Consider the following 12,183-nt stretch of genomic DNA (forward strand, 5'->3'; position numbering starts at 1 on the left):
GAGCCAAAGTACAGGTCCGGCTCAAAAACCAGCCTGTGCTCAGAGCACTGCAGGAAGGCCTGGGTCCCATGAGCTGCTGCTTGGAGGTGTGATAGGCAGATGCTGCTTGTGGAAATCTGCTGGTTAACAAGTAAGTGGCTGTACTCAGAGCTCTCTAAAAAGCTGCCTGCTGCTGTACAGCTTTCCTTTGCATCAAACAAACTGGGCTCTTGAATGGATTGTGCAGTTTCATCCAAATTTACCCAGTTATCCTGAAGTATTTCTGTGATTCTGGATGCTGTGTAGGAGGCTATGGTGACATGGCATTTTCTTGCAGCTCACCTTGCTGTGTCCCAGAAGCCAGCGCTTGTGGCAGGTTGCTACTACAACCTTGTGCTGATGTGCAGCAATGGCTGCACCCATCTGTGTGATGTGCTACACAAGTATACCCTCAGGCTGATTTACACATACTTGCTATGTAAAAACAGAGTTGCCAAAGGTGATTGAAAGAGACTGTGTGGTACCGTGACTGCTTAAGACTGGAATTCTGGGTTGCTACCCACTGCCCTCTGACTGCTGAGGTCTGGAATTTGTATCGCTGACACTGAGCCCGGGGTGCTGAGGTAGCTAACCTTTGGATTGCTAATCTTCCCAGTTACCTAACATTTTCCTGCAAGCAGAGCTTTGCACAACAGTGAAGTGTCATTGAGCAGCATTGATCAGGTGCCGCAGTAGTCATTTATAGTTATAGCTCTTCTTGATAAGCTTATGGAAAAACATATTGATATTTCTAAAGTTCAGATCTAAGAAAAGTGCTAATTTGTGCTGCGTGCTATCAGCCTTAATATTGGTGGGTGTTGGCAGTTTTTAACTGGTGCTTCTGCAACTTGTTTTGTTTCCTGTGGTATGTGGAGTTGCTCAGGGGCTGGAGGTGGGACACAGCTTGCACAAGGATGCTTTAATTCCCCAAGGCAAAGGATGAGTAGTTTTACCATGAGCATCTGCTGTGATGATGATACAGAGAGAGAACAGCAGACTGTAAAGAGTATTTATCAATTCCTCCAGTTATTCAGCTTCAACTGTGGGGTTTCCTTCTCTCTCACCTTCCCTTAAACATTTGGTTAACTTCGAATTATTAAATTACTGCCCTTGGCGTTCCCACTTTGCTCAGTGAGAGGATTAGAGCAGCCTATAAGAGCAGCAATGTAACCACACAAGCTGAAGGTCTCCGGCCATCAGCATGGGCCAGCAGTTTATGAAGAGATACAGAGAGCAGACAAGAAAGGAGTACAGTATGCATTTTTACTGAAGTCTCACAAGTCATTTCTCTTGGGAGGGAGAGAAGGTAAAATCGACATCAAGCAACTTCTCACACGTCAGTTGTTGGGGGGTAGAGAGTGCCTTTGTTACATCTGTGGAACGGGTATGAGAGCACTTCACTGTGAAACTCTTATCGAAGTGACATTAAGGAACTCAGGAAAAAAAATAATTCTAGAACCTTAGAAGCTACAAAAAGCAAAATTTTAAACTTTACATTTATTCAATTAAAAAAAAAAATTGACAGTTAGTAATGGTCACACGAACACCAGGGAACTGTATCTACATTTCCTGACATCAATATGAGCGGCATTAGGGGTTGTTGGTGAACAAATACAAAGCTAATGCCAGTTCAAAAAATACAAAACAAAACTGGAACCCGAGACACTGTGAAAATCAACACTGCTTAAAAACGCAACATTCAATCCGATGTATTTTAAAATAAATAGTTTTTACCTTCCTTCTTTGAAAACACAACTCACCAGCTGCTTTCAAAGCAGTGACACCTTTAAGACCATTCCCGAAAGTGTTTCATAAATAATTTACCCATTGATTGTCTGTTAATGCAGCATCTCTCAGTCATAGCTAGGGTCTCTGTATAGGCCACACAGTATTTTGTTCAGACACAGTGTTTTGTTTTGTGTTTTTGTTTTTTTTCCCCTCCTTTTTATTTAGGTACAATTTCTTTGAGTAGAGCATATCATGCTGGCACAATTCATGCAGATGACGCAGCATGAAGTATAACAGAGCTTAAATCACCTGGCTAAAAAAAAAAAAAGACAAGGAATGTAGTGTTACAAATTGTGATATTGACAAAGCAACCATCCAGTCTCAGGACGACCACAATTTCAAATGTTCGCTCACAGTTGTCTCACCTACTCTAATTGGCTTAAATACGTCTTTTTTAATTCAAATTCATTTAACTCTTCAACTTTTTCCACCAGGGATAAGTAAAAAAATAAAAATTATTAAAACTAGTCTCTCTCCTTTTAATCAAAATAACCATTTTTTTTCCAGTCCTCTGACTGCACATCTGATTTTAATAATGATTTCAAATAGAGAAATTCATGACTGCGACGTCCGACGTCTCCTGACGCCGTGCCATCTGCAACTCATCACAATACCCGGGTTAAATTCTGTGAACGTATGCGTGGTTTCTGAATTGATTTCAACATCTGCCAAAGGCCACATCTTTAACCCTGCGGTACACTGTCACACACGTTATAATCCTAAGGGACACTTAGAATTACTGAGCAGGTAGGTGGGCCTCCACATGACTCTCTCATAGGCAACTGTGCAACGTAAAAGGTCTCCTCCCTACGAAGCCATAATCGTTCAACCTTTCCCCACGCCATGTAAAACCAATGAAGCCAATCAGTTCTAGAAGCCTTTTTCATCTTGCACTTTGAGCCTCAAAGGATCACTGTCTTAAAGAAACATTTTCCAGAAACGTTTCTGACAGTTTTACACATCATTCCTTGATGCCCCCCCCCTTAACAGTTTCACTGACTAAAGAAATAAACTGGTTTTCAAATAGTCTTTTCAGTAAAGTGCTTCTTATTACTCCAAAAAATAAAAATAAAATAAAAGATAGAAAGTGCTATTTGAATCTTAAAGAGAATTTCTTTTTCCATGAAAAACTGTCTGATATAGCTTTCTTTTAATTAATTTTTTACATAAAGCTGAAATGAAACCTACCTGTTGTAAGGATACTGGGTTACTGATTTTGGTGTTTGGCAGCAGGCAGGATGCCCACACAAGTGGCGACACACCGGAACCATAGTGCAGAAGGTAAATCTTCTAGATGAAATGGAAGGCATATGGAGAGCTCCTACTAGAATCTTTTCATATTTATATACAAATATATATTAAATATAATATAAAAATAGCTATATATTCTTTTTCTCTGTAATTTTCCTAGAAGCTTTTCTTCAAATCCTCACCCATCGCTGGCAAACAATGTCTGTCTTCTAAACTCCATGCAACTGTTTCACGCCGTTCCATACCACCAGACTGCGCCTTCACAAATACAACCCTCTCCTTAACATTCCTTCCCTTCTGTCAGAGTCATTCTGTGACATCTGCACCCCAGACCCTGCAGCATCGCAGCATTCCTTATCATGCTATTGATTAGGATGTTGCAAAAAATCTATGACTGTAGTAAATAAGTCAGTCAGAAGCAAAAGGCTGATTAAGAAAGAGGCGACAGCCTGGTCCTCTTCCCACTAAAATCAAGAGCAGCTCAGCAACTGATTCAGCAAGGGGGAAGCGGCAGACACCTGAAATACACACCTTTGAGTCAGCAGCTGTGAAACAAAGCATTTGCGTCCTTGCACAGAACACGGAACAAGTTCTGCGTACTTCTGTATAAAATCTGCCTGATTCACGGTAAGTATATTTCAAATGGATGCTGTGTTTTTCCAGTTTCTGTGAATTTCCCCACCTTCCATGCTTTGTCTACTGGCTGGTAGCTCCGTAATTGAATGAGCTCTCTCCGAGGTTACAAAAAGCTTCTTGATCAAAGCGTACATTTCTTTATTCTCTTTCAGCAGCCCTGCTATCACTGTCATCTATTTTCTCTCACCTAGTTCAGCGTTTTACCAACAGACCTATAGCAGCACAAGAGAGTATCGGGGAGGGGGGGAATGGGAAGAGAAGTTTAAATGGAGCTTCATATAAAAAGCTGCATCATTAACTGGCTGGCTGTTATTTCTATTTTTTGTAATTCTCAGTATAATAGCTTAATAAACCTATTTTACCACTATTCCGTAGTTCTAACAGCACCATTAAAGCTCTCCCAGGTTTCTTTTTTAGTGCTGTTATCACCGTAAACGGGTAACATTTTTTCTCTAACCTACTTCCATTAAGCAGCAGTGCTGCTAGCGCAGACCTCTGGTAACACAGCTTATTTTAGAAACAGGTGAATGATGCAGCAGCAGAGCAGAGCAAGGCAAACTTCGTTACACAGAGCTCTACAGCAGTGGGCTTCTGACCCTTATCCCAGCTCAGAGAATGGCAGAAATCCTTTCAGAGAAGCGGAATTTGCCCTTGCAATGTCTGGCACTGGCACCTGCTCCTTGCTGCGAGAGGCCTCCTGGAGCAGAGCGCAATCTAACTCTCTTTGGTACTGTATTTCTCACACTCCTTCCTTGTTCACAACTGTGCTTTTTGGTACCAAACTCTTGCTTTGTAAGTGGGGAACAACAAAGATGCAATGGTGGGACACCCGGAGAGGCCAAGGCCAGCCCCAAAATGCCATCGATGGCATGGGGCGCTCGCTGAACTGGTGCCACCCTCCTGTGGGTTTGGCTCACCCAGTAATACAATCAAACTGTTCCAGAGAACAAAACAGTCCATCACCATTTGGTTACATTCATTCAACTCCTCCTCAGTATTCAAGATTAATCCAGCTTTCTCTCCCTACTACTAATTTTAACTGCTTTTGCTGTTTTATCTTAATTCTCAGATCTATCTGTGTTTATTTATTTTCCTCTAAAGTTGTGGTTTTCACAAACTAGTACCATAAAACCCTACCTAAAATAGCACATCGTATCTGTTGGAACTTTTTATTTTCTTTATAAAGTGAAGTTGCCTTCTGAAGTCTTAGTTCAGTGATATCTCCTAAATCGACCGTGGTCTCCCCCAAGACATACTCTAAACACTACAAATATGATTTTTGACTCTATTTCAGATCAGGTTACCCTCCCTGCTCCCACTGAAGGAGCACTCTCTGTTTTTACATCTTCAAGAACAATACCTTCAAGGTCTGAGATTGCAGAGACTCCTCAGTTTCTGACTTAGTGTTTGAGGGGGAGCAGCACTCAAAAATGCTCACGTTCTCAACTCAGATCGTTATTGAGATGATCACGATGCAGAAACAGCTATGAAGTAGATACACGAGTTTGGCTGACAATGTACTAAGACTTCAAAATCGAGAATGGTTACAGATTCGAGACACTGCAAGTCAAGATGTTCAACATTATCACCTGAATTAAAATCAAGGCACTATGGGTTTTTCTGTCGTTGTTAAAATGACCCTGAATTAGTTCTGACTAAAGAAAGATCTAATTTTTGAATGAGAATAAAAAGATTCCAACATATTTTAACAAGTTACAATTCTCACCACAGAGAAAGTGGTTAAAAAGTGCCCAAAAGGTTATTAAATGTAAATATATTTTTTGTGCAAATTACTCCTATAACTGAAACATTCTTGAAAATTACCGTCTTTTTTTTTTTTTTCTTTTTTCTTTTTTTTTTTTTTTAACATTTTACATAAATATTTCCAACTATGAACTATATCAAAAGATAGCTTTGGGGAATAAAATTCCAAACCATCCGCAAGGAAGCAGTGCAAATTCCTATTTTTTGTTGTTTTTTTTTTTTTTTCAAATAAAATGAATTAGGTATGAAACGATGGATGATACTCATGAATCTGAACACCCTGAACCCTGATGCACGACCACCAGTTCAAACGGCTTCATCCATAATTTAACCTCGAGAAGTCAACGAACCAACACACCATACCTCACAGAGCAGACTGTGACATCACGAAGCACAAACGAGAGACTTGTGCCCACACTGAGGGTGAAAGTAACGATGCAGCATGTTGTAAACAAAGGGGCAGAACAAAGGAAAACGTCAGTCTGAGTATGGTGTGAAAATGTAGGGGAACATATTCAAACCTACAAATAACAGATTACATTTCATGCATCATATAAAATATTTTGCTCTTTCTCCTTTTATGCAGACATATACACAATATTTTACAGCATCTGTACAACAGAGAACTGGATTTCACACAACATTTTCAAAATATTTACTGTCCCATAATCATCTGAAAAAATTAGATGTTTGTCGGACTATATTCCTGGCATTTTTTCTCCTAAATCAAACAATTGCTCTGTGTCCATTTTAATACTTTAAAAATGTACAGAACTGATAAAAAATACCAATATTTTCAGCATTCCTTTCATTTCAGTCACATTTTTTGATTTCACCTGGACAAATCGACACATGGCAGCAAACCTTTTAGAGCACAGAAACCGGGACAACGATCAAAGTTGGCCGCGTCCCTGCCATCACCTGGTGGTTTTCCTCAACAGATTCCAGAAGTTAGCTGTAGGTCTCGACACCGCAGCGTTAGAAAGGCTTTGTACTGCTACCTCTGCAACTTGAGTGCGAGTGGTTATGGAGCAGCCCCCTCCTGGGAGCTGGCTTCCAGGAGAGGCAGAGCCCCCAGCTACTGCGGCTGCGCTTTGGAAGGATCCGTCATCTTGTCAGTTCTGTGCCGTGAGAGCTGCTGCTGCGATTGGTGCTGCTGGTGGTGGGACTGAGTAAAAGTGCTTTGCTGTAGTGGGAAAGCAGCAGAGAGGATAAGCTGAGCTGACTGATTCCCGTGAAGTAACCTGGATGTCTAAAACATGCAAACAGAAGAAAATCATGTTTTCTGCTGCTCTGAGAACTGCAGGCCTGGCTGCTTGTTGACTTTGTGGAAGAATTCAGTCAAAATAAACTTCTGATTTGGTCACTGAAGCTGAACCAACACCACAAAGATTAGTTGGCTTTAATGGAGATACTTAGAGCATTTGATAAAGCAGCTGGTCTTCGCAATTTCCTGTGACAATGGGTACAGCACATGGCAATTTGTCCCCATTTCAGAACACAAGAGCATAACGGGGCTTAAGGAATCTATTTTAACCATACACATCTGTTACTGCAGTCACATAGAAAGCAGTGCCTTGGCATACCAAAGCATGACTTCGCAAAGATCAAATTTATCCCTGGATAAAAATCTAAGGAAGAAAACCAAGGAAGCTGCTGCTTTTGCAGACCCAAACATCTCCTTTGAAGGGGATTAATCATTACTGCAAGTAACACTTATTTTTAATGTCACTCTTCTTAGAAACAAAAGATGATGGTGCTGAAGAAAAAGCAGTGAAGGACGGGTACAAAAGGAATTGGACATCTCAATCCACAACAACTACATCACTCTCTCACCTGCAGAATCAGACTGTGAGAAGGAGATCATAAACATGAGGGAAATCAACTTTTTACATGGGTAGGAAGTGACAAGACACAGGGGACTAGTTTTAAACTAAAAGAGGGAAGATTTGGATTAGATATCGGGGAAGTTTTTTACTGAGAGGGTGGTGAGTTGCTGGAAGAGGCTGCCCAGAGAGGCTGTGGATGCTCCGTCCCTGGAGGTATTTACACCAGGCTGGATCAGGCTCTAGGCAACCTGATCTAGTACCAGATCTGGAAGTTTGGTGGTCCTGCCTGTGGCAGGGGGTTTGGAACTTGATGATCTTTGAGGTCCTTTCCAATCCAAACTATTCTATTCTATTCTATTCTATTCTATTCTATTCTATTCTATTCTATTCTATTCTGAACGCAAGCAGGAAAAGCCTCCTTTTCTCTCTTCTTTAAAGCGAGGGAAAAAAAAGCAAACAACAACACACCATGTGCTTTTCTTCAAATTCTAGCACTTCAACAGAGAGAGAGAGCTGACCAGTTTATATTAAAAACCATAAACTGTTGCCTAGAAAGAAATGCCAGGACAGGAACAGACCATTGAAGATTTTTATCTTTCACAAACCTTGTTTTCAAAAGAATGAAGGCAAAACTGCATAAAAGCAGGGACAGACACTACCTACCTGCTAAACAGCATGAATGAGTGCTGAAATTCAAGTAACTAGATATTCTTCAGTTCTCTTTTTGATCAGAGATTTCAGCTTGCAGTTAAAAAGCCTTTGCAGATGAATGGCTGAAATTCTATTTTCTTATGGAAAATTCCATTTCTTATGGAAATTCCATTTCCTTCTTTTTAACAAGCTACTATTTTCTGCCACTGGCCCAGGTAAAGAAAATTTTACTCATCCATAAGTGGAATCTTAACTATTCCTTGTCCATATAAACTTAGCTTGAGTTTCCAGCTACTTACTCCATTGTAGAAATTCCACCTTTATCCAGGAAACCTCTTTTATTGAAAAAGGGAGACTGCACATAGCAAAAAAGTTTGTTCAACAAGCTGCTCAGGGAGTTGGTGGAGTCACTGTCCCTAGGGGTGTTCAAGAAATATGTCCATGTGGCAATGAGGGGCATGGTTAGAGTGGGTATGGGATGATGGGTTGGCACTAGACTAAATGACCTTAGTGGTCATTCTAGATGGCCACTAGCTGTCACACCATGAAATGAAGAGCATCTTGATCAGCTCACCACAAGAATCAGCAGATTATGACCAGGGAACTGTGTGCAGAGCTGAAGTTCAGCTTCATTGCGTTGGAAATGATGGTGGCAATGCTAGAATATTGCAAGGTTTGCACCAGATGTGTCCCACAAATGCTCACATAGGAACAGAAAGAGCACCTTATGCAAGCTTGTCAGGACCTACTGAACCAATATGATGCTGCAGGTGACAGTTTACTGGATTGCACCATTAAGTGGTGACAAGACATGGTGTCACTGCTATGAGCTGGAGTTAAAATGACAGTCCATGGAATGGTGATGCATGAATTTCCCACTGAAGAAGTAGTTCCAGACACAACCCTCAGCAGGTAAAGTGATGTGCACTAACTTTTAGGATAAGAACAGTGCAATCCTGGATTTCCTGGAAGTTGGACAAACCATCAACTCTGAGTAATGTAACACAATGCTGACTAAGCTGAAGACCCAAACCAGCAGAGTAAGGCTACAGAAGAAGACAATCTTTCTCTTGCAACACAGTAATCTCTGGTCCCACATCAGCTCAAAGACCATAGAACACACAGCCAGTCTTCACTGCACTGTTCTACCACAACCACCATATAGTCTGGATTGCAACCTTCTGACTTCCATCTATTTGGACCAATGAAAGATAGACTGCATGGGCAACATCTTTCTAGCAACAATATCATTATAGCAGCTATGTAACAGTGGGTCATCTCTGTCAGTGCGGATTTTTACAATCATAGCATTCAGGCTCTTGTCCATTGCTGGTGAAAATGCACAGCTAATGGTACAGACCATGTTGAGAAACTGTTTTGTAGCTGACAGGTTGCTCAATCAAATAGTGTTACTTTGTTGTTCTCTGTATCAGTTGCAGTTTCCATGGAAATAAATACAAGACATTACTTTCATGGCAGCCTAAGTATTTTAAGATAATCCTAAAATAAGCATGCTGAAAGGACTGACAAATTTTTAGAGAATGCTACACTACCTGTAGGAACTGTTGCGGGTGCTGGGTCAGCTGTGGCTGAGCTGGTTGTTGAACTGCAGTGAGCTGCTGCTGCTGCTGCTGGTCTTGCTGACTTTGCTGCTGCTGCTGCTGTTGCTGTGTTACTGGCAAAGTCTGTGGCTGCTGCTGTTGGGCAGCAAAAGTGGGATAAGCTGTCACCACCTGTCCCATAAACATAGTACTTGGTACCATTACCGCTCCACACGCTACTGGGGCTGTGACAAGTTTTGTTACAAGCTGCTGACCTTGAGAAAATCTGTCAACAGAAAAGACATTTGGCATCACTTTAGGAAAAATGCATCAAGCCTTAGGTGCTCTTGACAAATGCAGCTTTTGTCAGGCTCATGCCTTGTTGTAGCACTACTGATTATGATAAGCCTATGAATGCACTGTCTTGGGTAAAGTTTACCTAAACAGCTGTGTGATTACAGTAACAAATACTATGGGTTTTATGCTACTTTTCCATACATGATATCATAAATGCTGTGGTTACATAGCTACAAGTCATCCCAATGTGGTCTTGAAAACTTACCTGATTTGTCTATCTTGTGTAAAAGTAGTTACTGCAGCAGCATTCTGGTTATTGTTCTGTGGTAAGCTAGAAGGAACCTGAACCACATTGCCGGTTGTTGGCTGAGAAATCACCATAGTGTTATACAGAGGTGTTGAGACTGTGTTCTGTGACTGACTGGCAAGAGAAGATTGTTGACCATGCCCACTAAGCACATTTTGTTGATTATGCTGTAAAGGAAGAATAGGTAATGAATCAGTCACTTGAAAACAGCCAGCTACTACAGTCATCTTCCTCAATGTAATTACCCATGCTTTACAACTGCTAATGTTTTTCTATTACAAATGAATTCTTACTTTAAAGCAGACAGGTATTTCCTATCAATTGAGGATTTGGAGGTGTGACTGGCTCTAGGGCATCTGAAAATCTCTTAATCTCTTCTCCTCTTCAGAATATCTTTTTCCTTAATATTTCATCTGCTTGCATACTGTTTGTTCAAGATCCTGTCTTCCATTCCTTTAGCATCTCTGTGCCACATTAAAACACGCACATTACCTCAATCAATTTCATACTTCAAAGTCTGGAACTAACTTAATGCTAAAGTGATAAACTGTCCACCATTACTCTGTCTCATCACAAATTTTAAAAAGTAGTATGGGATTTGGAAAAAAGGAAAGAGGAGGATGACCACAGAGATCACAATTATAAGCAACCTCTCCATAAAACTGTCAAGCACATTAAAACTCCTCAGCTTGAGAAAAAGACTTATATGCATACAACAGAAGACTCCAAAATTATGCATGGTGAAGATGAAAAGTAACTATTCAGTGTATTTCCCAGGATAAAAGCTAGGTGGCAGGTTTAAAAAACAAACAACAAATTTCACAGCAGCTAAAGCTGTAGAACTCACTGCAAGATACTCTGTATTTCAGAAGTTTAGATGCAGTCAAAACAAACTGGATAAACTCATAGAAGAAAAATCCATCAAAGGCATTTAAAATGCAAAAGGTATCAGTTATGGCATCTGACTGAAATTGCTGAGGAGCAAAAAAGTCAACTTCAGAATCATCAATATATGCTTTTCCTGTTCTTATGTTCTTCTAGGCATTTACTGTAGAGATCAGTGTCTGGATTTCAACCTCAATTAGTACAAATGTTCTCATGCTGTACGTTCTGTCAGTAGAAAATTCATAAAAATGCACAAAAAGGCAAGCTGTTTTCTGTATATTGGTTTTTCCAAAAAGCATTTGGAATTATTTCCATTTGTAAATTGTAATTATTTATACTTGTAATTATTCACATTTCTAAGTTTTAAAACTAAAGCAAGGCGTGAAATTGCATTAGCAAGAACATAAGTACATTTCAATTGTAAAACTTTGAACAAGAAATAAACTTGATTTGAAGGACAGTCACAAAAAATTTGGAGGGGGAGACGTCAGGAAAGCTATTACTGCATTTCTCACTAGTGAGAATTTTACCTGTGACGCAGAGCTCTGCAAAGGCTGTTGCTGGATCATATGTGGTGTACTTGTATGTCCTGTGCTCATCCCACTTTGAGTCTGATTAGTTTGAACAACCTGACCTTGCATGTTTGCTGGTGCAAGTTGCTGAACACTTGAAGAATTTCCAGATGTAAGTTGCACAGAACTGAAGTTTAGTCCAGAAGTTGACTGCTGCAAGAACATCTTAAAAAAAATTCTAAAATTAGTTCTTATGAAAACTCTGTTAATTATTCAATATCTTACACAAAAACTAAAATTAATTTCTTATGATATTAATACAAGATAAAGCTTCATTCCAGCTATTAGATGTCCAAACAGCACTGCAATTACCAAGAGCGAAGGGCTAAGTCCCATACAGGATCTGTATTCAGAGACTCTAACAGCTAAGAATGAGAATCCTGAATTTTAAAGCCCTTAACACTGACACTTAGTATCTGGTTTTAAATTAGAAGCAATATTTGTAAATATTACTTACAATGTAGGCTGTAACTACCTAAAGATTAAATTCTTTAGAGATCTTGCTTCCACTTGTCGAGCCTCTAGAAGTGAAACTAATTAAAAATCTCAGTATCAGTTGATACAGACATAGCACCAAGAAAGTGCTTCCTTGGCAATTACAAAGCCATACTGGTTATACTGTATTTTCCAATATTACCTCATTT

At 40.1% G+C, this 12,183-nt stretch overlaps 1 protein-coding gene across 14 annotated transcripts in view; it reads right to left on the minus strand.

Moving 5' to 3' along the window:
* Nucleotides 1–1,266: 1,266 nt before the first annotated feature.
* CLOCK (clock circadian regulator) overlaps nucleotides 1,267–12,183 on the minus strand; it is a 54,425-nt gene continuing 43,508 nt past the window's right edge. For 12 of the 14 annotated variants that reach the window (XM_052681472.1, XM_052681465.1, XM_052681466.1 and 9 more), the window contains 4 exons: nucleotides 11,498–11,704; nucleotides 10,041–10,249; nucleotides 9,491–9,764; nucleotides 1,267–6,709 (listed from right to left, as the gene is read on the minus strand). In XM_052681472.1, the coding sequence (XP_052537432.1) occupies nucleotides 6,536–6,709; nucleotides 9,491–9,764; nucleotides 10,041–10,249; nucleotides 11,498–11,704 (864 nt within the window). In that variant the 3' untranslated portion in view covers nucleotides 1,267–6,535. The remainder of the gene's footprint in view (nucleotides 6,710–9,490; nucleotides 9,765–10,040; nucleotides 10,250–11,497; nucleotides 11,705–12,183) is intronic. The other 2 variants (XM_052681476.1, XM_052681478.1) reach the window with 2 other exon arrangements.

The sequence above is a fragment of the Tympanuchus pallidicinctus genome, unplaced genomic scaffold, assembly GCF_026119805.1.
Source record: "Tympanuchus pallidicinctus isolate F22 unplaced genomic scaffold, pur_lepc_1.0 scaffold2, whole genome shotgun sequence".
Lineage (NCBI taxonomy): Eukaryota > Metazoa > Chordata > Aves > Galliformes > Phasianidae > Tympanuchus > Tympanuchus pallidicinctus.